We start from the raw sequence: 25,344 nt of genomic DNA on the forward strand, positions 1-25,344 counted from the left end.
TTACCTCCCATTGTACCTCACAATTACAAGACTCCATATGATGCAGATTATTACTACTATGGAACCAGGAATCCATTAGATCCTCATCTTCCTCACAATCCAAGTAATGTAACTATCTGTTTCACAAATATGTATTTACTAAATGTTTCTTGTTTTTATCCACATTTTTTTAGACTTATGTTGTTGATTATTGCTAGCAGTTTTTAAAGCAGACAACGACTGGTTTGATTTCAGTGTGGTGATGTTTAGATTGCTGGAGTTGAAAAACGTGTTGCTATCCAGTTTGTGTAAAGTCAACATTACAAAGAAACTGCAACAACCTATTAACGAAATTAAAATAAACCCTTACATTTACTGTGATAGATGACCTGCTGCACTTAACGCAACTGTCACCTCCATGCAAATCATATGAATGTCGCTTTAAGCTTCAGAAAAGCTTAAAGCAACATTCATGAAAACAGTAATGTTACTGTTTCTCCTTTTCTACAGCTGAAGGCAACATTAATGATAATACTATATGCAAGTGGTGTGTTTGGTTACAGTTATTTCTTTTCTATTTTAATATTACTGCCAAATTCCTGCTCTTTATTTGAGCTTTGTTTGTGGCAGTCAGTGGCAGCAGATAGTTCATGAAGCTCTTGAATCGTGTGCATTCTTTATCTTATATTTTTGTATTTTCTACATCAGATGGTCTGCCCGGGGGGAATCGGCAGTCTGAGAATTCCAAGATTCTGTCTCAGAGAACGCGTCCTCTCAGATCCAGTGGCCAAAATGAGTCAGTGACCTTCCCAGCACCTTTGGAGTTTTTTTTTGTAAAACATGTTAATTTTTTCAGCATGTTGATGTTAATATAGATTTTATTCAGTAAAGCTGCATTAAATGCCCTTATCTCTGCTAGCAGCAACCCAGTAGATCTTTTCTCTCTTCCGGAAGAGGGTCTTCACAAACTGAATACTTATCACTACCTTCTGTACTTATATCTCCTTGCCATTTGCTACTCTGTCTGCTTCCAGAGAAACTCATCAACATGGAGCATCTGCTCTGGTTTTTGAAGAACTTCATGCAGAAAAGTCAAAGCAGAGGAGAGAGAGTGTACTGAGCTACCAAGAGACACTCAGACAGCAGGTACATTGTTATAGCTCCATGAAGAAACCACATGTTCTGTTATAGCGGTGTCATGGTTTCATCCTTTGAAAATTGTGTCTGGGGCCCAGATTAAAGAAAGAGAGGAGCATAGAAGACTAGAGAAAGAAGAAACAGCACGACTCAATGCCAAGATACAGGCTGAGATGAGGGCATACAACCCCTGGGGGAGAAGTGGAGGAGGAGGCGCTCCAATTAGAGACCAAAAAGGCAACCTTGTTAGTAAGTTTTATTGTAATGGTGTTCGCCGGAGGCCAGATAATTTAATGTGTTTGATCAACAGATATTAATGTAACATGTTTTAATGAATGTTTTGCTGCCTTTAGGTGACCTGAATCACATGCACAGGATCAATGAGGCATCATATAGGAATCCTGTGCCCACTCCTGGCACTGAAACTAGTTCTCCCATTTCCCATCGACTAACAGGTAATGTTATCTTCCTAATATTTCAGTGGCTGTGCATTTTATATGCTTTGTAGATCTATAGCTTATGGCTTTCTGTCTTTTCTGTTTTAAATTGTTTTCACCTTTACAGGTTTCAAGGATGAGACACTTCAACAGCAGGACAGTTACAGAGCAGCCCTGAAACAGCAGGTAGGTCCCGGGGCCTCAGTCTGTAGATGGATGATAGGAGAGGGTACTGATCAACTGCAGGATGAAATGAAATGCTTTTAGACTTACAGCAACCTGTATTCTCAGCACTTTAAAAAAGTTGTAAATTAACTGTAACTGTGCATTTCAAACAGATAGAGGAAAACAAGAGAAAACAGCAAGAGGAAAGAGAACAGATTAGAATTGAGGAGGCGAAAGAAGAGAAGAGGCTGGCCATGCAGAGGGCACGCTTACAGGAGGAATATGAGGAGGAGCAAAGGAAAGAGAAAAGGAGGACTGAGGTGATGAGCTTGTTTCTTTTATAAAGAGTCCTTCATCATTTCTCCTTCTTTATAGTTTTATCTACTCTCTGCAGCATAAGCTGAAAAACCAAGGCTGGATCCATGAAGCTGAAACACATCGCCAGAAGCAAGAAAAGGTGGTGATGCAGGAAAACGAGACTAAGAAGGTACCTCAGACCACCAGGGTGGAGAAAGACTCACGGTTGAATTATGAGGTACAGTAAGCACGAAAAGACAGGAGTGCTATAGCTCGCTGTGTCTTTGTCAAAGAATGACATTTTACTTGTTGTCCTGCAGAGGCAGCCCTCTCCGCCTATCCCAACCTTGCAGAAAAAGCTGGCAAATCTTGCGCCATATAGGCCCTCCTCTGTTTTGAGCCAGCGGTCATCCAGAACTGTGAGTAACTCATTGCAAAGATTGCAAATATTTTCACATTTTGCCCTTTATGATAACTCTATAATAAAAAAACATGCATTCACAGAATCGCTCAGTGTCAGCACCGCACCACCGACCACCCGATGAAATTCCCAGCCAGCAGGGTAAGATTTGTCTTAACCTGTGTGCGTGCAAATCATAAACATTTATTTTTCTGATCCTTGCTCTGCCTTCACTCCCCTGTCATGCTTCAGATGATCAACAGGAAGTAATCAGAAAGCTGTCAGCCCTCCGTGGTTATCTGAGGAAAGAGCAGCGACAACTGGAGGTTCAGATGGGTCGCACGGATTCACACGAGACCCACTACAATCTGGTAAACAGGTACAGCAGTCAGGCAGCACTGAACAGCAGGGGGATGTGTGCAGGTATAACAGACCCAAAATAACAGGGATTTCTATCTTTTGTGCCAGGCTTACAATCAGTCATTTAGAGACGCTGCTATGTTGAATTTAACCCAATTAACCCCCAGATGTTGTGAAGTGAAGACACAATACTAACTCTGGGCTGTTAAAGTGTGATCTTGATTTGATATTTGTAGTGAAGTATGTATTACTGTGCTTGGAAAAAATGAAGTGACCCATGTCTTTCCTCAGTGAATTGCTGTGGAGCACTACAGTAACCATGTTGCTACTTAGAATATTCTCAACCCATTATTACCAAGCCCAGCACGATATGTCGAGTAACTGCATCCCTCCCTGCTAAATTACAGGAATGTTTTACAAGCCACTTGTTAATCTGTGCTTGTATTCAAGTTTACAGCAAATCATCTGAGAAATGCCTTTGAACTGGTGCCAGTCTCTGGGCTTTTCTTTTGTCACAGACTGCTCACACAGAAGGACCAGCGCTTTAGGGAACATAAAAGCTTTGGAATGTATTCAGCAAGTACAGGTCAAGCGTAATGCCCTCATTGTTTTATAGCAATGCAGAATTAATTTATGTCACTGCAGGGACAGTGCAGCAGGTGGAGCTAAATGGTATAGTTACTGTGCACAACTAGAAAGCATTTGGCATAGTGAACTGCTGCTACGTTTTCAGACAGACATCTGTTTGTTATTAGAGGTAGTTGTTCTGTTTAATTTGGGATTTTCCTCCTTTGCTCATGTGTAGAAGACGACCGAGGGCGGAGGGCCTTAAATCTGCACATAGAGAAGCTGTCCTGTCTTCAGCTAGGAGTCCTTCTCCAGTTGATGCACATGCTAACAGGCAAAACATCAGGGAGTTCATCCAGCTTAAACACAGAGGTAATAAAAGACACAGCTTTGGCACAGCTTTTAATGCTTCTTTGAACCACTGTTGTTCTTACAATGTACCAACCTGAAGTAAGTCTGATTTAATTTTCATTGCACAAATAATAATAGATTCAGGAATGTATTCACGGGAAGAGGCTGGCAAAGGAAAAAGTGGGATAGTCGGAGAGCTGAAGAAAAGAGTACTGGAAGGCTAGGCGCACAGCAAAGAGAGAGGTGGCCCTGGCAAAGGAAAAGGCTTGTAGTGAGTTGTATGTGAGGCTGGACACTAAGGAGAACATGACTTGTAATGAATGACTAGGCAGAGAAATTGTGCTGGAAGAGATGTCCACCAGATTAGAGTGATTAAGTATAGAGGTGGAAATGTGCTAATGTGAAGAGAGTGGGTTGAGAAGATGGAAGGAGTACTTCGAGGAGCTCATGAATGAAGTTAATGACAGAAAGTGGATGAAAATGGAGTTAGAGAATCAGGAAGTGCACAGAATCAGCAAGGAGGAAGTGAGGGCAACTCTGAAGAGGAAGGTGATGGGAGACATCGAGAGGTCTAGGAGCGAGGGCCGTGGACTTTTGAACAAGAGTGTTTAACACAATCTTGGAGAGTGAGGGGATTTCTGAGGAATGGAGATGAAGTGAAACCGTACCACTTTTAAAGAACGGGGTTGATGTGAAGAGAGTAACTACAGAGGAATAAGATGGAGAAGTGTAGAGAAGGACTGATTGAGTGGCACTCTGTGGATATCATAGGGTGCCTAGACAGGAACTCTGGTGCTGCATGAGGAAGTCCTGAGGGGCGGAGAAGTATGTGATGGTGGTGCAGGGCATGTAGGACAACAAGACAATAGTGAAGTGTGCGGTGGGAGTGACAGTTGGGGGGTGAAATTACATCAGAGATAGGCTCTGAGCCCCTTCTTGTTTCACTGGTGACAGAGAGGCTGACAGATGAGATCAGGCAAAAGTCTCTGTGGATGATGATGTTTGCAGACGATCACAGAAAAGATTCATGGATGAAGTGAAGGAGGACATGCAGGGGGTTGCTGTGACATAGGAGGATGCTAGAAATGGGGAGATGGAGGCAGATGATCCAATGTGGCGACCTCTAAAGGGAGCTGCCGAAAGAAGAAGAAGAAGAACAAATACGTCTAATAATGCTTTTCTTTTATTCTCAGTACTAAGCTACATAGAGGAAGTCAGTGTTGATTCTGTTTACAATCACTTTGGTCATGCTGTTCTTGTAAGTGTGGAGGACACCAAATGGTTTAGACTTTTAACTAGTGCTCTATCTCCCTTTATCTAAACCAAAACTTTAATCTCATGAGGTCATTTGAGGCCTCGGTCAGTGACGGACAGTTTGCCCATGTGTACAGTGAATCTCATGTAAGCTACCAAAGAAATGACTGGATGTGTTCCCAAACTGGAGTCTGAAACACACTCAGAGCTGCAAGCCGTAAAACCAACAAAAGAGGATAAAGGACTAGATGGTTTTTTTTGGCTTCACTAAACACTTTTTTTGCTCTGTGTTTATTATTTTACTGATGCAAATATTTAATTTATTAGTCAATTGCTTTGCCTAGAGCTGCCCTATAGTAACAATCCCTGATGTGACGTAGCTTGCTTTTATCCTGCAGGTACGACATCTCGTGAGGAGGTTCGAACCCTGTACCCTGACCCTCCCGCAGACACACAAAGTCTGGACATTCAGCAGCAGGCCCTTCTACGTGAACAACAGCACAAAATCAGGCTAATGAGGAGACAGGAAGATGGTCAGTGAGCAAATACAAATCAGTTTCACCTCAAATGTTTGTCCTCTAACTCCTCCTTCTGTCTTCCTCTGTAGACTTCTTGGGCCGTCAACTAGGTCATTATTATCCTGTAAGTGATCAGCACATTACACAGTAACTATATTCTGCACTTTCACCCTGGCAGATAATTCAGTCTTGCATGGCTTAATTTTGTTAATTGTAGAGATTTTATTGTTTTCTGTCTGCATTTGTGTCTCCTCCCAGATCAAGAACCCTGGACGTGCCACTCACAGAAACCCCATATTGCCATCAGAGAGTTCTTTTATTGGTGAGTTTGGCAGAATATGGTCCGTCTGTAAAAACAGTCTTTCTCATTTATTTCCCTTCTTGTGTTCACATGACTGGGGACACAATAGACTTTGAAAAAAAATCCCAAAAGCACCAGATGTTTTACATAAAGGTGACACGGTTTGGGAAGTCCTCTACATACAACCTCATAATACCTTTCTACGACACTCTGTGTGCCAGGCCAATTTAGCTCTTGGTTTCTCTGCCAGGCTAACTGTGGTGCGTGCCAGCCAGCTGTCTGTGTTGCAGCTGGTGCCAGTGCTAGTTGCAAGGTGACTACGCCAGCTGCAGGGTGGTGATAGCAGACTCCCAGAGCACAGGCAATTGGTACATTAGAGAAAAAAAGACTGATGGCTTTTGAATACTTTTCAAGCTCAGGGTTTTCTCACTATTTTCATATTATGCATGGATAAACGGAATAAAGTTTAGGTCCCTACCATCTGTTTGGCTGTAAAGACATTTGCAATTAATGATACATGGCTATTGGGTTTTTGTCAGGTTACAGTGGTGAGGCACGTGAGCAGAGATCCCTTCAACCCTCAGCAGAGCACCAGGAGAGGACGGCACTTAACTATGATGTATGTCTGATATGCATCTTGTGTTTTACTAAGATCAAAAGGATCACCATCATTAAGATATCAAAGCTCTGTATATATTTACAGGAGGTGGCTGACAAGGGGGGTGATAATCTGCCAGCAGTACCCAGTCACAACAACCAGAACAAATGCCACATTACGAGGCCAGACTCCCACTCTGGTGATCACAGCGTAAAAGGTAGGACGAAAGAATTCACTACAGGAAGCATTTAAATGATCAGGCTTATAACTAGTATAGCAAGTGGGAGCTAATCTTAAACACCGTATAAATTAGTGAAACATAAAAAGCGTGCCACTTTATATACTTGTTGGCTTTTAGCAACATGTGCAAATTTTAAGCGTTTTTTAGTATCATAGAAAAAAAAAAGTGATGGATATGCCCCTGTACCCTACAGACTGGCTGCCCGGTGATGAAGAGGACATGTCGTCGCTGGGCTCTGCCATGGGGAGGCGTGTCTCTGTGGACACTGTTGCCACGGAACTGTGGCTGCGGCCTGGAACGTCAGACGCTGTAAAGCAGTGAGGCTGTAGCAACAGGATAAACAGGCGGATGGGAGCTCCACACAAACTTAAACACTGCATTGCACAGCTCCCATTGGTGGCTCTCTAAACTGGAAATGCACAGCCACCTTTTCTGCAAATGCAGGTGGGGGTTCTCATGAGAACTGATGTCCTTCCTGTGCAGTGCTTTACTGACTTACACTTTACTTGTGTGCTGTTTCTATTTGCTCTCATTGGAGACCAGAGTCTGTAAAAACATTGACTATTAGATCACAGAAGAAACAGTTAATACAAAACTCACTGTGGCCAATTCCTCTTTACCTTCTACATTTAGCACATTAGCATTTTGTAAAGGTGGGATTCAGTTAATGAATAAAGTCATGGTGTTTTTGAGCAATAAAAATGTTACTGTAATGTTGTCCTGGCTGATCATTATTAAACAGCTGGCAGCAACTGTAATTCAGTGATTCAGCATTTCAAATCAACCAAGTTCAAAAACTTTATTGACCTAGAACCTGATTAGAATGCCAGATGATGTATTGTACAGAAAGTTGTACATATTCTTTTGCAACATAGAAAACTTTACATTGCTGTATCATATACATTTGTTTTCTACATCCATGAGCAGGAATGCACCCCAGTCATACTTAAAGCACAGCTAACATTTGTCATTTTCTCTATACATATATCTTTCCCCCAGACCAAAGAAAAAAACCATTAAATATATTATTAACTTCTGATTTTTATACACAAGAGTGAAAACTAAACTCACATGAAAACAGACTAGTGACTCAAAAAAAGCAGCTAGAATCAGTTTGCTGTCGTCTTCCAGTTATAGAAGCCCCGTTATCGTCTATTTCGGTTAAAAACCTCATAACATATAAAATGGAATAATTTAACCCATCACTTTCCGCGGTCTTAGTTTAATTACAAATCGTACTGTTTAGGACAATCTGCAGGAGGTGGTACAGTCAAATAAATTATCACAAAAGTAAAATCTCCAGTGCATTTGAAAAACAAAAACAAAACAGCTCAAGTGCAGCAAATCCAGAGAAGGAAAACAAATTTAAACAAAAATAAAAGAAATTTAGTGTTTATAAGATTATATTACACAACGGCAGATCAGATCTGTACAACTAGTATCATCCAAGAGGCTATCCATACTAATGTTAGCCATCTGCAGTGCAGACAGAGAGATCATTACTATCAACGTGTGACAAACGTCACTGTCATAGTTGCAGAATATGTCTTTTTGCATGTTGCTGAAACCATTCATTCTTTGTTTTAAATATACAGTAAGAAGCACACCTTTTTTTTTTTTTTATATCTTCCTTCTGAGCAGATCAGATATGGATAACTGTCAGTTGGTTATCAGTAGTTTTATCCAGTAGAGGCATCGCTACACATGGTACAAGACATGTTTTTATAGTGTTAGCAAGGACTCCGTCTGGGCTGTTTGTGTGTACAGGCGTGTCTGTGTGTGTGGTGACAGGGTTAAGGGAGCGGGTGGATGTTAACAGATAACTGACTGACAATCAGCCAATTTTAAATCAAGTGTTCGGCATAAAAACACACCGAGGCCCCTGAGGCAGCACAGAGCACCAGCACGGCCATGCGAATCTACGACGGAGGCCTCGGTAGAGCTTCGTGCTCCAGGCTGTTTGCGGTGCAGCGTCACTGGGCCTCCTCCCCAGCCTCCTCCCCAACCTCCTCCCCAACCTCCATGTCAGTCTCTGGCTCACGGGCCTGCTGAGGCTCTGGCAGCTGTGCAATGTTAAACACGATGCCGATACGCAGGTAAAACTTTCTTAGGATAGCTCGGAGCTCGGGGATCAGGTCGAACTGCATGATCTCACACAGAAGAGGGTAGTATCTGGATGCATGAGCTTTGAACTACAAGGTGAGATGAGAGAGCAGGAAGAGACAGAGGAAGACAATGAGAAGTTAGATCTTTAAACACATGCTCATATTCTTTTTGCCAACATGCTGCTGATGAATGCAACACTCTACAATCTCTTTGCATTAGGGAACATGACTTAACTGGCTGCCAATTGGTTGTAATCTGGTCATATATTTATATATGAAAGCAAGGTTGCAAAGTGTTTGTGTTCTTTTGCAGTCAAATTGCATCAAATTTTGTGGAGGACTTTCTGAATTTTTGATTCAGATGTATGAGGTTCTGGTTGGACTCTGAGCATAAGGTGGCATAGAGGGCAACAGATCTTTCCCCCAATTTATCACCAACACATTGCATGTAAATACCAATTTGACCCCATTTACTTGCAAACAGACCATAGTCTAATTCTGTCACGTTTCCATTTTATTATCATCTTCATGCGCCTCTGACTGCAATGGTTTGCAGACCAGGTCTCCATCTTTGAAGCATCTATTTCAAATGCAGTAAGATGAGTTCATTTCACTTGATTGTAATAATTTTGCTGTTATCTTCAACCACCATTTCCCATACCATAATACTCAAGGAAAACATGATGATGAATGTAGTGGGATTAAGGTTTAGCCTGCTCAGTTTTGTTTGTTGTATGCCTAACAGGATATGTGCAAGCATATGTAACAGCACACATGGCCAAAAATATGTTTGTTTTGCCTCCGACACCAACAAAATACAAAAAAAATATAAGTATTAAGTATTAAGCTACATCACACGTAGCCTTCAAAGGTCTTGTCTGTGTGTGCGCAGCAGCGAGGAAGAGCATCAGTGGGTGTTTTGGCTTCTTACCCTTTCATCATTGATCTTTAGCACCTTGGTGAGGAAGAGCAGCAGCAGGTTGGTCCACGCTTCTCTGTGGCTTTCTGAGGTCAGGGCCAAGAAGTATGCTACAGCCTCGCTGCACACGCTACACGAAAGAGAAGAAGAAATCTGGATTAACACACCGAACAGAACAAGCCTGGAAGTCAAATATGAAGTCAAACATAGAAAAGTGCTTCTGATTCCTGTGTTGTTTTCTAACGTACTGTAGCAAGGCAACATCTGCATCCCCCGCCTCACTTGTCACATGAAAAATTGCTGCGAGGATGATGAAGGTTGCTCTAGCTCAACGACTGCTAATTAAAACCCCCGACTGAGGCTGGTATGAAAACAATTGGATGTTTTTCTCCACACTTAAAGCTCAAGGAAAACTGAAGCCACCTTTTTGTCTTTGATCCTGCAGCTGCCTGACAACATCCACTTCCTCCTCTCCTCCCTCCTTCACACTCACAGCTCTCCCGCCTCTGTGACTTAATGGCCACCCAAATCTGCTTTGGTCCCTGCGCTAATCAAACTAGCATGTGAGCTGCGTGGCCTCTGGTAAACAGAAAAAGTGCTTGTGTGGAGTTCAGACATAAGCCTGTGCTGCTGATGTGGTGTTTTAAGTGACACACAGCAGCATTTCAGTGAATTAGGATCTGCATGCAGGCACTAGCCTCCTCCACCCGCATCCATTCTTATCTCCTCTCTAATAATGAATGCAACTAGGAGAGACGAGCAATGATTCTTCTTCATTTTGACATCATCATCAATATGAAGGCGAGGCAGGGAGAGAAATGGGATGACAGCAGTGTGTGAGGCGTTGAATAAAGACAGTGTGATGACAGCAGTGCTGACTGAACAATGAAACATCTTATGCGCTGATTCCTTTGGATCCAAACATCACACAGCATCCACTTCAGACAACCTCAAAGCAGCTAACATGCTGGGCCTTCGCCACAAGTAACCGACTACAGTTACCGAAATCTCAACAACCCTCCCCAATGTCATAGCGACAACAGAACAGCCCTTTCCTTCAGACGTCTTGGGCTTCATTTGACCAATAAAATAGTTTATAACTACAGAATAAATGCAAATAGACTCACGTACATTTAGACGACGGGTTAAGCCAGTCCTTTTCCTTATAGCCTCTAATAGATTACTATAATAATATTGAGCCAATAATAAGATTTGGGATGTTTATACTCAGCTCCACTGACTGCCTCAGTAGATGTAACGTTACCGCTGCCCATCAGGATAGCATGCGGTCCTTACTTGAGCAGTCGTCTCTGGACCTCCTCCCAGGCGTCCCGGCGGCTCTCGTCTGTGTACATGCGAAACAGGATGCGCAGCCCACATGCCAGGCTGCTGGTCTCCTGCTTCAGGAGATTGGGCTTCGACTTTCCTTTGAAACCTTCAAAATGAACAAACGCAAGCAAGTCTTTACAGCTCAGCATATTAAAGTTTTCGAGTTTTTGTCTGTCAAACCTAAAGAGACTCGAAACAGACTTGGTGTTACTGTAATTTTTGACTACATGATCAAAAGCAAAGGAGAAAAGATGGAGCCCATGTTCTCTCGCCCTACCTGCTTTCCACAGCAAGGTTCTTTGCTCGTTGTTGGAGTTGAAAGCCTTGGCAAAGTGGTGCGAGTCCAGCAGGCAATCCAGCAACTTAAAAAGCTGCTCAGAGGTCAGGTAGCGATACATTCCCTGGTCCTGGGTCTCCACGGAGACGTCTACTGAACACACAGCATCCCGCTGCGAAAAGACAAATGAATGATGCATTACTTTGTAACACAAAAACAAAACACGGCCGCATTTCTACGCAGGAGTGGGAGAAAACAGCTGTTTGTACCTGAGCAGCTGCAAAGTTCTCCGCATCTTCCTTCTTACTGGTGGCGGGGAAAAAGACGATGTTGTCGATGGTCTGGATCAGCTCCAGCTGCACGACGCACTTTATGAGTAAAGCCGAGAATAAACGCTGCTCCTGGATCTCTGTGGGATACGCAAGGAGGGGGAAGTTAATCAGAAAATGTACGCAGGCAAAAAACACACAGGGGTCAAAAATCTCTGAGTGAAGTGGCAGACTGACTTGTTTGGGTCCTACTCCTTGGACCGTCCTCGGTCACGCCTGAGGCTGAGCTGTACTGACTCTGCCGACGATTCTCCATCGCAGCTCTGTCGGAGCTGCTGATGGAATGCTGGTCATCAGAGCGCGACTGGATGTCCAATGACTTCTGGGAAACTGAGTCCTGGGAGCAAAGTAAACAGAGGTACTGCTATAATGCAAGAGCTGTACGTGTAAATCAATCAGTTATAGAAAATCTAACTTGTGTTCTCGTTTTAAAAAGGAAAGCAAAAATGCAACAATTTCATCACCTGCAACAAGCACAGGAAAGAAATAATTAGTGATATAAATGAAAAGTACCAGCTGTTTGTCAGGCAGGCTCTGTGTTGATAAGTGCTCTCCCTCTGCCCCCGCTGGTCTCCATGTTAAAAGCCTTTGAGACAGGAGAATTAGTCATTCAATAAAACCCAACAAATTCATCTTTTCATGCAGGGTAATAAACAACATCCAGCTTTCATTATAGAAAAGTACCAGAGACGGCCGGCCGATTAAACCAACCAAGGTCTTAATTTAAAATCCATTATGATTTTTAACTTAATTATACATAATCTGAAAGAATGTGATTACACTGAATTGAGAGTGAAACATTAAAATCTAGACGCACAAAGCGAAAAATTAAGACTTTTATTCTTTAATTCGATCTGCCGCTTTCATTTTGCAACTAAGCACTGCTATAAGAATAACCGCAGGGATTAAATGCTGCATTCAAAAGCATGGGTGTGTTTTTGGCAGCAGCTTACGCGTGTGGGATTGTTGTCTTGAAGATGTCCAGCATGCAGTTACATGTCTTGTCCCAGGTTTCTGGGGAAAACTTCTCTCCATTAAGGATGACCACATTCTCTAGACAGTTTGTGCCTGAACGGGCGAGCTGCTCATTATCTGCAGAAGAAGAAGATAAGAGGAGGATGAGGAGGAGGAGGGGGAAGAGATAAGGAAACGGTGAATTGGAGAGGAGAGATGTTTCCTTATATTGCAATACCTAAGGGACTAACTGTGCAGCTAAACTACTTGACATTGACAGAAAGGGGGTTTTCACTGGTCTGGCCCACCTAAGTGAGCTGCACACCTCCCTGCCCCTTTATTCTGCCACTTTTTAGATAATTCTGCCTGTAAACATTAGCCAAAAAGAGGGATGTGCACTCACCTTGCTGCACACACCAGTAGAGCTGAGCAAGGATGTCATCCAGCAGGACGCCATTGAGGGACTCAAAGTATTGGGTGAAGACATCGCAGATGGCGTAAAGTGCGTGGTTGCAGGTAGTCGTCATCCACTCTGCTTTCTGAGGGCGCAGTGAGAAGGTTTCAGCATGAGACCAAAAACAAATATACCGGGAGATTAAAGATTGTGCTCTGACATTTTCCGAGTGCATCTGGCTGAGCCGTTCAAACACAGGATGTGAAGCAGAGGATGTGGATGAAAGCGTTATTGTGTACCTCAGTCTGTTGCTCGGGCAGCTTCATGTTGTCAAAGATCCTGAAGACAATTCTGAACAGATCCTGCCACCAGTGTTTTTCAAAGGTGTGCCCATAGGTCTTCATCACTTCAAACATCACTGTAAGCCCCCTGGGAAATACGCAGACACACACATGCACATTTTGTTTTTCTTAATACTATAGATGATGTGTTTTTAAGTCTTTAAAGTCTATAATCTAGCATTAACTCCAGCTGTGCAGCAGGACTATGCAGAAGCCCATGCAAATTTTCCATTTCCAATCAGCTGAAATGTGAAAGCGTTTTAAAAGCACACTTGTGCATACAGGTACCCACCCTATAAGCTCCTAAACAGCAAGCTAAAAGGTAAATCCCGCCTACCTGGTCCTGACATCCAGTTTACACCTGTTGATGATGCAGGAGAGCTCAAAGAGAATAGGGAACCAACCCCGCACCCACACACGGTCCTCGGGCGCTACATTCATATCATCACTGGTGTAGTCTTTGAAGGCCTGCCAGAGAAATATGAGTTCACCACTGCACCATTTCTGCCTCAGGAGACAATTAATCCTCCCACACATCCATACATATTTTGTTCATGCCCCTGGTACGCACTGCACATGTTCTCAAGTTATTACGTCAAGCACAAGAAGGTGGTGTTTTTTTGCAGACAGTAGTAGATGTAGGATAGATTACAGAACTACATATATATTCTTAATGCTAATGTCATGTATCTTAAATGCATTATCTTTAATAGTGTCTCTATATTGATGTCTTTGTTATGACTTGAATTTTTTTGCTGCTTCAACCAACCATTTATATTCTGACTATCTGAGCTGATGCACAAGTCGGTGCATTTTGCATCATAATCAATCACAACACGCCTCCCGTACAGTATTAAATTAAGCGATCTGTATAAGACGAGGACTCGTATTGACCTGTGGCCTATCTGAGACGTATTTGGCGCAGTGTCGGATGAGGCGGATGGCTTCCATGCTGGTGTCTGGGAATGAGGCATTGCAGGCAAACTCTGACAGACACTTCACGGCATCCTGGAAGGAGTCGATTGTAGCCGCAAAGTGCTTTTCAAATACATTCGCTAGGAGGCAGACAGAGGAGGGAGCAAAATTAGAAGAGTGGTGGGGGTACAGGGGAAGCAAATTAAATCAGTCTGCTGACTACAAGGGAAATGGAAGTGGTTAAGGATAAAATAAGTTGGAGAGGTTGTTGGACTTACTGACGATATGACCAGTGGTCTGGAAGGCCAGCTCCACGATGCTCTCATCTTGGTCAGAGGCAGCCAGGTGGAAGACGGAGAAGATGTTTTTCCATCCTGAACGGATGTTCGCTGCCTGGGAGTTAACCATCTGGGCGATACAGCGCACCACCATGTCTCGGATGGTGGGAGACCTGAATGGGAGACAGAGTAAAGAGGTGAGTGATGAAGCAGAAGGAGAAGGGGTCAAAACAAAGAGGAAAAAGAACAGGAAAGGAGGAGCCGCAAAATAGGAGGAATAAAGTAAACAAATATTTAGTATACCACATACATAGTATATGTAGTAACATCCTGTTATACAGTTTAAACCTTCTGTTTAAGGATGGAAGCCAATCAGAAGCAGTCTTAGGATATTTTCACACCAATGGTTTGTTTACTCTGGTCCAAATCAGTTGATGAGTTTATAAACTTGTAGCTTTTCTTTAGTTTGGCTTCTTAACACATACAAAAAAAAACTTACAGGTGTACTTGAAGTGTATTGATAGATGTGTCTGGGGTGAGAGCAACAAAAGTACATACAGGAAGAAGGTGCTGTGCTCTGGACTGCTGGAGAACATGCTACCCCTGATGCATCCCACAATGCTAAGCATACAGGATGTGACTACAGAAAAGCTTTTAACTTCAGCCTGTAAGGTGCACGTGATAGTTTGGTTGGATGGAGGTCGGATCACATCCACGCCATAAAGACACACTCTTAAGGAGAGGATGGCCTTAAAGGAATAAAAGCTAACATAGCTTGTTTCAGGCAGTGAATGTGTTAGAGTTATCACTGGGATGCCGGTGTGATAGCTGCCTCAGGACAAGGACTCCAGTCAGAGAGTGGGGCACAGAGAGTGCTTTCCAGATATACTTTAATGAACATTAACTGATTGAACAGCAGGCCAGTAGTACAGCAACTGGCATACTCAGTGAGAGTATAAGGGTGCGATGCAGACATACGCACCCGGTGCGTATGTCTGTGGTTCTAAATAACAAGAAAACAGGGAGAATAATTACATGACAAATATAACAACCATTACTTTTCAACATCATACATCAACAATAACTAAATGCTCTGGCTTAATGAAATCTCACATTGGCAGGAATATCTGCTTATCCAAAACAACAGAAAGGCCTAATATCTCAATATTAGCAAAGATCAGCAATTAGGTGGTCATCACAGCCCTCTAGTGGCCAAATAACCTAACTGATATACATGGATCTGACCTGTGTCAAAGGCTACATGCTTCTGCCAATATCAGTCGAATCTCCTAACATACTCCATATCAGGTACATGTCTTATAATGTGCTACCTCCTAATCTAAAACCCCTAAAGGATGTAAACAATATGTCAGAGTATAGATCAGTCTCCTCCTAGACCGCCTCAGTGGAGATGTATACTTTAGCAACATAATACCACAGACTTCTAACAACTTCCTGAAATTAACGTGTGTGTGTGTGTGTGTGTGTGTGTGTGTGTGTGTGTGTGTGTGTGTGTATATCCACCCTATTAATTTAGGAATTGATCCTTAGAGCTACAGAGGTTCTGAATCACACTGGAAATCGCTATTCCCCCGTGCTTAGCGCTCCTCGGACTCTTAGTACGGCTGGACTGTCGTAAAAGCATGTGACATCATCACCCAGCAAACAATAACAATGAAAGTGAAAAATAAGGAGACTTTCTGACAGAATGCATCGAGGCACAATATAAACTAAATAAGCATTATTTTGAACTCTGGATGACAGCAAAGCTACTCTAGAAGAGTCAAAGAAGAAAAACATGGAGCTGGTGCCTGCATAATTGGTCCCTTTTAAAGAGAAGAAAATGAATCCCGTCATTGATTTCAATTAGCTTTAAAGGCTCTTGATGACATCCACAGCCCTGTTCTCAGAGAGAATGATTATTCCAGCTTTGGCTAGAGTTGTGGCCTCAGTGAAGAGCAATCCTAATTGCTCCGTAGCTATGAATGAGAGAGGAGTTCTGCCTCCACTCACCATTACACACACCGACACAGGGGAAGGCAGCATGAACGAGCATGAGCGAGACACACTGCGCTGCAGGGTTTACGTGGCTGCCTGCCATCTCCTCTCTGTTGAAGCTCTCGGGCTGTTCAATCTGTGGGTGGATTTATACTTAAACTGCTACTCCTATTTCATATCAATGAAACGTGTGCTGTAACGAAACAGCTTTCCTCTTTGACGTGCCGCGCAGCAGCCTTTACGGGAAAATCGCTCTCATTTATAAATGATAGCTGCTTAAATTCCAGCCGAGATAGATTCGGAGCAAACGAGGAAAGAGAGGCTTTTACGTGAATTCACTGAAAGGGTAATGCAAAGAGACTGAAATGGGTCAGCTGAAATGCTGGGTTGCTACTCGTCCCCACGTGAGAAAGCAAACAACATGCCAACTCACTGCTACAGGGAGGAAGGAAGGGAGGCACAGAGCTGCAGATGAGGTTAAAGGGAGAGGTTTGAGTGCGTTATTTCATTCTGTGCATGCGCCCAAGAACAAGGGGCGATTCCTAACTTGTCTTTACACCACCAGGAACTACAGATTTCCACTTGCAGAGTTAACGTGATCACTCACTCACACATGATTGCACTCCTTCTGTACCTGTTCTTCTTCATGATGTGCTCAAAAGGCCTCAGGAAGTCTTTCTGGAATCTGAAGTTAGCCAGCTCCCCCTTTTCCAAAAACTTCATGGACAGCTGCCGAAGAGAATCCACCGCGAAAATGGCCACATCTTCATTGGGATTGCACCCAACCTACACAAAGACAGAACAATATTGTTAATACTGTATTATTTTTCACATTTTTTTATCCTAAATTCAGCGCATGATGTGCGGCTCTCTGAGAACACACTGTTCCTTTACTGAAAAGTAAGCCTCTAACATTTCTTGAATAAACTTTTCACATAACAGGCACTCCTTCGCCAAAATCCAGGTTGTAGCTGCGCTGTGAGACTCGAATCTTGGTGAGAGACGAGTCCTTGAATATCAAAATGCCAGAATTTGGCAACAATCGGTGTTTATCATTACAAAACAGAAAGTGGGAGAGAGAAGGAAAACAAGCCTTTGTAGCTCAGTTCCTGCAAACCTTTGGGATAGATTTTCAAACCAACACTTTATGGAGGAACAAAGCTACCAAAACATAAATTTAAAAAATTAAAGTTATATTGAAATATCTATAAAACCAGTGTCACTCACTTCCCCTGTCAGTGATCGTAATGTTGTGCCCGATCAGTCTATTAAGCTATGAGTTATCTAGTCCTCGCTCACCTTGTTAAAGTGGTCTCCAATAACCTCCCAGATCCTGGACCACTGCAGCCTGATGCGACCCATGTTGTAGTAGGAGATCTCCACTATCTTCTGCAGGCTGAACATACGCGGGTGTGTGGGCGAGGCCAGCTCATCCATGGACACGGCGCACAGCCAGCGCACGAAATCAACTGATGAACGGACAGAAAACGTTGGCAATGAAAAGCGGTTTGTGCAGGACGTGATTCATGCCAATTAAAAATAGCTAGCATGTACCTCTGCTTGTAAGCAATAAGGAAATTACATGTATAATAGTGGATCAGCTGGACTCACCTATTGCATTACCGTCCAGTCTGGTAGAACCTGTGAATATCCTGTACAGAAACACAAATTACTTAAGAGCTGGGCTGTATTTTCATTTCTTTTTACTCCAAAATAAAGGTAGATAAGAGGATGTGATCCTTGCTACGTTCATTTACTGCATGCTTCGTTTAAGGACGTTAAAGTCTACAAATAAACAAACAACAGCAGGAGGTGCATACCTGTCCACAGCCACCACCACACTCTGAGAGCTGGTCTCTCCGATGGACTCCTGAATGCTGGCAATCTGCTTACGGTCCACAGTCCCTCCAACTGCAGAGCAGAACACAGGTGGTTGTTAGGCTGATTTAGGCTTTAACGTTGGTCTTTGTGTGCACGATGCATTCAAATGATGATCGCTGACCTAGACCCAGGTACTCATCGCTGCTCTGCTCCTTCGTGCTCGCAATGAAGCCCTCTTTGCCCCGCACCGTCCCTGAGATGTAGCGTGCCTTGACCCCAGTACCAATCAGCTGAGCCAGCTCCAGCTGACTGATGCATTTCAAGATCTGCAAGGAGAAGCAACAGTGAGGTATTTGGAGGGGAAAAAAACAGATGCAGAAAGAAGTTAAAAAACAAGCAAGCGCAGCAAACTATCATATGTAGAATAAAGTGGGAAAAGGGTAACACCAAAATTCTACAAAATGTGAGCTATAAACAAAGTAAAGACAGGTCTCTGTTCTGTTCTAGATATACAAATTGATATCCCAGAGGAATCTGAGGCTCGGGAAAGATGATCATTTAAATATGAGATGAATTATAACAACACGTTCCTGCGAGCCAACACAAACGCCAGTTTCATGTGACATAAGTGGAGCGAACCTCATGCCAGGAGTTTCCCAGATAGTTTCCATCTGTGTGGGCCACAGTGATGAGGGTCTTGATGGTGTCAATGTTCTTCTGCTTCATTTCTGCAATGCCTGAGGTGGCTGTGAGCAGGGTGAACCTGGCCAGAGCCTGCACATACGCATCCCTCTCCAGCTGTGAGAGGCAAAACAACAACAATGCTTTGTGTCAACGTGCTGCCAGGTCTGTAATACGGTATGGCACTAGTCCTACAAAACAGATTGCAGTACCTGAATGGAGAAGATGCACGCGATCCTGATGGCACAGCGGATTCCTTCAAGACACAGCGAGGCCACCTCAGTGTCGTCGCAGTCCTGAAGCCCCACGCTGAAGGCGGCCAGGAAGGGCGTCCATGCCAGCTGAGGAAACAAACAAACAACAACGGCAAGGATGATTTGTTTGCAGCTGTGTCTGTGCACAGCTGTGTCTGAAGCACGTGTGCATGCGCTGGCGTTATTACCTTGAACATGGGTCTGACATGCTCCAGATGTGTGGCACTGGTGAAGGGAGCCTGCACGTGGCTGACGGCCTCCATCAGAGCTTTGGCCGTCTTAGCCATCTGCTCCATCTCCAAGTTGTACAGCAGGCGCCTCTGCTTCTCGCTGGCCACACCTGAGCAATAAACCCCAGACAGATATTTATTTATTTATTTATTTTCTTACAGAAAGTGAAAAAAACCCTGCAGCTTTTCTTTTAACAGCTGCCGCAAAGTGTAAATCAGAAGTGTTTTTCATAGAATAACTGATTTCTGATAGCTCCAAGCCTCATCCAAAACCATTCCAGCAACAACGATATCAAGTAATGACTCTGGATAATATCTACAATCTCCTTTTCCTCCAGCACTGAGACTCACTTTGCTTGTTGGATTTCATGGTGAGCTCTTTTGTCTCCTTCATGGCGATCTTTTTCCCCGCGATCTCGTCGTAGATGGCTGAGAGATATTCCTCAGGTAGGTCTTTGCTGTCATTGATGCCCCGGTTCATCTTGATATATTGCTCTTTTGTCATTTTATTCTTAACCTTTGCAGATAACAACAGGGATTCGGGTCAAAAGCTGCTTATTTAACTTCTGTGATTTACGCTGAACAGATATTTAAGGGAAGGACTGCTGTCTAAACACATCCCGAAGGCCGTTGCCTCACTGAGGCGGAGCGCTCACCTGTGGACTGTGAAGGTCTGTTGTCAACATAATGATTGAGTAGGCGAGGACATACGCAGTGTCAGCGCTGGCAAAGAGCGTTTGCCTGGGAAAGGGACAGGAAAGCAAGGGTAGGAGAGCAGATTAATTTAACAGCACGGTGTTTACTGACCACAGAGAACCAAACGCGAGCATTTCCAGAGTCATAAACTCACCCCTGGTTGCATTCAAGATATCTCGCTGCAAATTTCTCCATGAGCCGGTCGATTTTCTGGGCCTCTCCGGGCAGCCGAAAGCCCTCCAGGAACATCCTCAGCGCAGAGACAAAGTCTTTGCCCTGGAAGTCCATTTGATCCACGTAGGCGTACATCACCTCTTTATTGAAACGGTCATTATCCCCGAGGAATTCTCCCACTTGAGTCTGACAGAGCAAAAGAAAACAGCGGCTATGTGAAACGTGCCGCAACGTAAAACACATATTTAGCATTTGTCTGTGCTGGTTCTTATCTACTGCGTGTGTGGGAGAGTGTCTGAAATAGATTGAAGTTCTGAGATGAGATTTCTTTTCTAATGAGATGGAATGACCATAAATGTGCCAAAGTTTGTCTTTCTCTGGGAAATTTCTTAATATGCATGAAGCACCAAAAATACATTTGACAAACTCAGCACCAACATTTCTTTTCAGAAATAATCATGTGGGGTATTACCAGTTTTATGCAAACAACATTTTTTTCTACTGGAGCTACAAATGCCAATTGCATCAGGCGCATGCTAGCGACAGCAGGACAGGATGTAGACTTTAATAGTATCCTACTGTAGCTGATCTGGGCTCTGTACCACAAAACAGGTTCAACATCTTTCCGTTATATGGATCCACTTACCCTAACATCGGGACATGAACATGATAAAGTAACCCAGGCTTTATCAATCTAGCTGGGATATGATTAGCATGTTTACATCAAAGGGAAGTGGTGCTGGTAGCTGGTAAGTTATGTGTAAGAAACTGTATTTATCACTGATCCTCATCGTTAGACCCTCTTGCTCTCCACACACAGGGGGTCCTTCCAGGAATGGATTTTTCTAGGCAATTGATTGGTCAGTAAGAGGCGATTTCATACCTGCTGATCTTTAATCTCAAACCTATCATTTTCCAGAGCAGGTTAGGTTGGCAACATGTTACCATGGCAATATAACCCAGCAAGACCTGAACCACCTTGATAGTCCTGAAAACTCAGGGTTAATCCTGAAGTTAAGATAGATTAGCCACATCCTGCTTCATAGGACAGGCTGCAGCGTTAGCTTGCTGCACCCTTGTTCTGACGAGCGGATGCAGGCAACAGAAGAAAAACAGTCCCTTCACGCCATCTCATATGTCATCTGTTGCAATATTTACAATATTAGACATTCTTAGACTTTCTTCATTTCATATCTCAGCTTTAGTTAACGATTCTGATCTCCAGATGTTTGTGTGGGGAACTCACTCCATGCTACTAGAATGAGCCATTTTCCTCCCTGCCATAACTTCGCTTGAGTAAATCTCATTTGTGCTATTTTTAATAACACCCCCGACACATACAACAACTGTTCTGGTGCCACAGCCGCACTTACAACTCTGGCACCATCAGCCGTCGGTGACTGAGTATCGTATTCGCTTAACCCGGTCTTGGAATAAAGCTGTAAACGTTACACCTGCTCTGAGATCACTGTGCGGTTTGTGCTTCCCCACTTCAACATGCCAAAAGTCTGGACCCAAATCTGTGTTGTGGTGTGAGCAGAGAAGCAGATCTGTACTCTGTTTTAGCTGAAAGTAAGAACCACATGACTTCTTACCGAATCGAGCCTCTCCTCCTGGTGCAAAAACTGAGCAAGGTCCTCAGGGGTTGTACCCAGCATGCCTTGCTCCTGAAGGTACTGAATTCCTCTCTTTGGTTTCTTGTTAAACCTATAGAAGATCCAGAGAAGGACAACTTAATGAAGCTAATGCCACAGTTATCCGGAGGATAAAACGATTACTCCGTGAAAGCGGCACCCCTTACAGGTCGATGCCCTGCTCGATGATCTCCTTTTGCTGCTTGAGCACTTCAAACTGCTCTGGGTTGTCAGTACCAGACATCTGCGTGCTGTAGCTTCCGATACCGGACGAGGCTGTGGAGTCCAGCGAGTTAATGCTCCCATAGCGGTTTATGGTCTCCGGAGCCTTGGACTCTGTGCTTTCTTGTTCTGATGGTTTCTCTTGGCCTGAGGAATAAAAAAGAAAGAAAAAAATACACCAGATAAGACAACGCAGAAGGGACGACAGATAAGTGGACATATATGATAATAACAGAAAAAAAGTCTATTGTTGCAACTCCCAGCAAACATCATAGAAGCGAGGCCTTTAATTGAAACTCTGGCACAAGCATGGCCTCAAGGCTTAAAAAACAGCTAACTTAAAGCTAGTACTGCAGGAGACAAACTTCAGTCATTTAAAAGGGGGAAAACTGGACCAAAGAAAATGACCCCAAGGTCTACTTAATGATTTTTTGTTGTTGTTGGCAGGGAGGGTATGAATGCAAGCGTTACTCGAATCTGTGCACAATCGCAGCTTAATGAATTCCAGAAACACACATTTATTCACACTGTCAGAGCAGGTGCAAGGCAGGAGGGAGGGGAGGGGTATTATAAAAGGTGGGTTATCTGAAAAGCTCCAGGTCGTCAAAGGGAAAGCAGAAAGAACTTAGACACCAACAGAGGCTGGTTTCTTAAGCCTGCTGGAGTAAGCTCAGGGATCTGCTGCTGCTGGAGCGAGTCCACGCTGTAAGACGGAGGGAGTCTGATTACCTATCGGAAACTCTTTAAAACATTCAGGACAAAGCCGCAGTAATGTGAGCTGGCACTCTGTGTCCACTCCCCGGCTTACAGAACGGAGGGAAAACAATGGGGGAACACAAGCTGTGCGTCGGGGAACTACTTTATAACGTTTCCATCAAAACCAACCAGCAGCATTTTCACCTATTAGTAGTTGTGGTTAAATTCAAACACGGTTTTTGTTACAAATCTATGGGTGTAGCTGGGCAACAGGAAACTCTCAAACACAAGCTATGTAACCCAACATTAGTACAAAACTCCCTACGGACACAACGGGTGTAAAACGAGCGACACAAACACGTTCCAGCAAACACTCCATACTGCTCTACTGTTACCTGCTCTTGCTTTGAAGTCGTTCACAAGGAGAGACAAGGGACAGTTTAAAAACAGGGGATGTGATATATTGTACTGCTATACTCTATTTGTAACCACAATTCATATTCCACATTGTAAAATAAAAGAAAACAGTGAAAACTTCTCTGTCTGAAATTCGGCGGCAAACGTAACATTCAAAATTCAAATACTAACCTATAGTGATGTGCGATACCACTGATTTCCTTTCCGATCCGATACCAAGTAAAATTCAGGGTGGTATCAGCGATACTGATCCGATACCGATACTCTGTACAAAAACTTAATGTTTCATTGCATTTCATAATACAATATATAATTGTATTATGTAATTGTAATAATAACATAACCATATTGCTTCATAATGATTAGAGGACATCAGACAACTTGTTTTTATTGCTTAATAATGCAGAATAATCATATAGATTATATAGACTCTGCGAGAGACGTCTGTCTCGCCCTAGCAGCACCTGTCCCTGTCCTCCTCTTCAGTTCGCCTCAACATAAGCTTATCATATTCTGTGATGTGATTTACTCGGAGGTGTTTGACGAGGTCAGTGGTGTTGCCACAACAACGTGTCCACACAGGACTCTGTTTGCGCTCAGCCATTGTTGTGAGTGTGCAGGCCAGGGGCTGCCACACATTTATACAGCCGTATTCCGCATATGACTATGAAAGGCGTAAGAGGAAGTAGTTCTTTCCAAATTAGACGATCCGAATTGTATAGTTTCTTTCCACTGCGTTCATTTTAATGGAAAAACTACAAATTTAGCCCAGAGTACTAAAATATCAATATTAAAATATGAGAATTGATTCTAGAACATAAATTGCTGGTATCGGAAGAATCGATATTTCAGTATCGATCCGCACACCACTACTAACCTATGAGTTCCTGCTAGATTGCTAATGAGGTGGCATAAGTTTTGAAATAGAAATAGCGCCACTGTGAGCGAACACAGCTGCCTATGCTAGTTAGCCCTGTTAGCCCAGCCTGAGGCTAGCCCATGGGCTGCTCCAGAAGGCTTCTGGGATATCTTTCCAGTGCTTTCACGCAGCTGTACTCTTCCTTAGTTTGAGCAAACAACAGAAATCCTCCGATGTGCTGAAAACCCAAGGGCCAGTCTGACACTGAAGATATCTTCAGTCCCCCCCGCCTCAATCATAGCTCGGCCTAAGGTATCGTTCTTTTCAGGATTAAACCTCCTGGATTAGCCTGTCTGCGCCAGCCTCTGGGCATTATCCCGCTGCTTCGAGCGGTGGGAACCGAGCTGATGAACGTTTGCATTTCTTCTTAAGAGTTGTAGCTCTCCCAGATGAATGCCAGCTGTCCACCCTGCCTCTGATTGCAACTATGCTGATGGAGCTTTATCGCAAACCAGTAAAAACCTTTAAAAGCCTGAATTATGAAATTATTGCTAGAAATGTCTACATTTTGGAAATAGGAGCGTTTATCAAAAATCTGGCAAATAAAAGAAAAAAAAAATTCAATCTTAATTAGCATAACAGTGTTTAATTAGCATCATATTTCCTACATTAGGTGGAGGATTGAAAAAGACGGAGGCTACAAGGCAAAAAATAAAATTAAGGTACCCAAACACTTCCTTTTATTTAAGCTTTAGTCATACATTCAAAGCTCATTCTGAAGACTTCAGTAATATTACAGGCTTGTGTCCTGATGTATTCATTCGTGTTATATGTTCTGTATTCTGCAATTTAACCAAACAGTCTTCACTGTTATTTTTAAGGAATTACTACACTCTCCCCTGCAGTAACACATTGTTCTGTGTACAGCTAGCCTGTCTTGGATTGTTTCAAACTACCAGCCAAACACTGATCAGTGTGCAGAATAACAATGAAGAGGAAGGTTATGCCTTGTATTCAGATCAGGTCTGATGACTGCCAGACAGTTTTGATAAAAGACACGAGTGTCTCACCGAGGCTGGTCTGGGAATTGGGGTTGACGTATTGGTCTTTACTCCACTCCACCATACACTTCAGGATTGACACTAGACACTCAAGGCCTTTCTTTCTCAGGGTCAGCTCCTAGAAAAGCATCCCAACAATTTTTTTCAGCCCAAGA

The 25,344-nt window shown here is 43.3% G+C and overlaps 2 protein-coding genes across 4 annotated transcripts in view; one reads left to right on the forward strand and one right to left on the reverse strand.

Moving 5' to 3' along the window:
• The first annotated feature begins 6 nt into the window (after positions 1-6).
• Positions 7-7,321, forward strand: LOC102293797 (centrosome and spindle pole associated protein 1). Its single transcript, XM_014336526.2, has 18 exons — positions 7-103; positions 688-775; positions 1,014-1,125; positions 1,215-1,365; positions 1,470-1,571; positions 1,681-1,739; positions 1,892-2,038; positions 2,113-2,253; positions 2,336-2,434; positions 2,520-2,577; positions 2,668-2,794; positions 3,581-3,714; positions 5,346-5,480; positions 5,555-5,589; positions 5,724-5,787; positions 6,306-6,385; positions 6,470-6,581; positions 6,799-7,321. Exons 4-18 carry the CDS (start codon positions 1,290-1,292, stop codon positions 6,924-6,926), a joined length of 1,497 nt encoding a protein of 498 aa, XP_014192012.2. The 5' UTR covers positions 7-103; positions 688-775; positions 1,014-1,125; positions 1,215-1,289; the 3' UTR covers positions 6,927-7,321.
• A 57-nt stretch (positions 7,322-7,378) lies between these two features.
• Positions 7,379-25,344, reverse strand: part of arfgef1 (ADP-ribosylation factor guanine nucleotide-exchange factor 1 (brefeldin A-inhibited)) — a 58,066-nt gene continuing 40,100 nt past the window's right edge. For all 3 annotated transcript variants that reach the window (XM_042224628.1, XM_042224612.1, XM_014332189.2), the window contains 27 exons: positions 25,199-25,307; positions 22,102-22,303; positions 21,896-22,007; positions 20,281-20,486; positions 20,087-20,171; positions 19,782-19,947; positions 19,389-19,540; positions 19,159-19,287; positions 18,905-19,063; positions 18,447-18,591; positions 18,265-18,355; positions 18,056-18,096; positions 17,744-17,913; positions 17,079-17,230; positions 14,447-14,619; positions 14,148-14,308; positions 13,591-13,721; positions 13,212-13,341; positions 12,922-13,057; positions 12,518-12,656; positions 12,078-12,150; positions 11,742-11,901; positions 11,505-11,644; positions 11,236-11,407; positions 10,926-11,064; positions 9,642-9,759; positions 7,379-8,797 (listed from right to left, as the gene is read on the reverse strand). In XM_042224628.1, coding sequence (XP_042080562.1) covers positions 8,579-8,797; positions 9,642-9,759; positions 10,926-11,064; positions 11,236-11,407; positions 11,505-11,644; positions 11,742-11,901; positions 12,078-12,150; positions 12,518-12,656; positions 12,922-13,057; positions 13,212-13,341; positions 13,591-13,721; positions 14,148-14,308; positions 14,447-14,619; positions 17,079-17,230; positions 17,744-17,913; positions 18,056-18,096; positions 18,265-18,355; positions 18,447-18,591; positions 18,905-19,063; positions 19,159-19,287; positions 19,389-19,540; positions 19,782-19,947; positions 20,087-20,171; positions 20,281-20,486; positions 21,896-22,007; positions 22,102-22,303; positions 25,199-25,307 — 3,810 coding nt within the window. In that variant the 3' untranslated portion in view covers positions 7,379-8,578. The remainder of the gene's footprint in view (positions 8,798-9,641; positions 9,760-10,925; positions 11,065-11,235; positions 11,408-11,504; positions 11,645-11,741; positions 11,902-12,077; positions 12,151-12,517; positions 12,657-12,921; positions 13,058-13,211; positions 13,342-13,590; positions 13,722-14,147; positions 14,309-14,446; positions 14,620-17,078; positions 17,231-17,743; positions 17,914-18,055; positions 18,097-18,264; positions 18,356-18,446; positions 18,592-18,904; positions 19,064-19,158; positions 19,288-19,388; positions 19,541-19,781; positions 19,948-20,086; positions 20,172-20,280; positions 20,487-21,895; positions 22,008-22,101; positions 22,304-25,198; positions 25,308-25,344) is intronic.

The sequence above is a fragment of the Haplochromis burtoni genome, unplaced genomic scaffold, assembly GCF_018398535.1.
Source record: "Haplochromis burtoni strain Fernald_Lab_line unplaced genomic scaffold, NCSU_Asbu1 Contig_1, whole genome shotgun sequence".
NCBI classification, from domain to species: Eukaryota; Metazoa; Chordata; class Actinopteri; order Cichliformes; family Cichlidae; genus Haplochromis; species Haplochromis burtoni.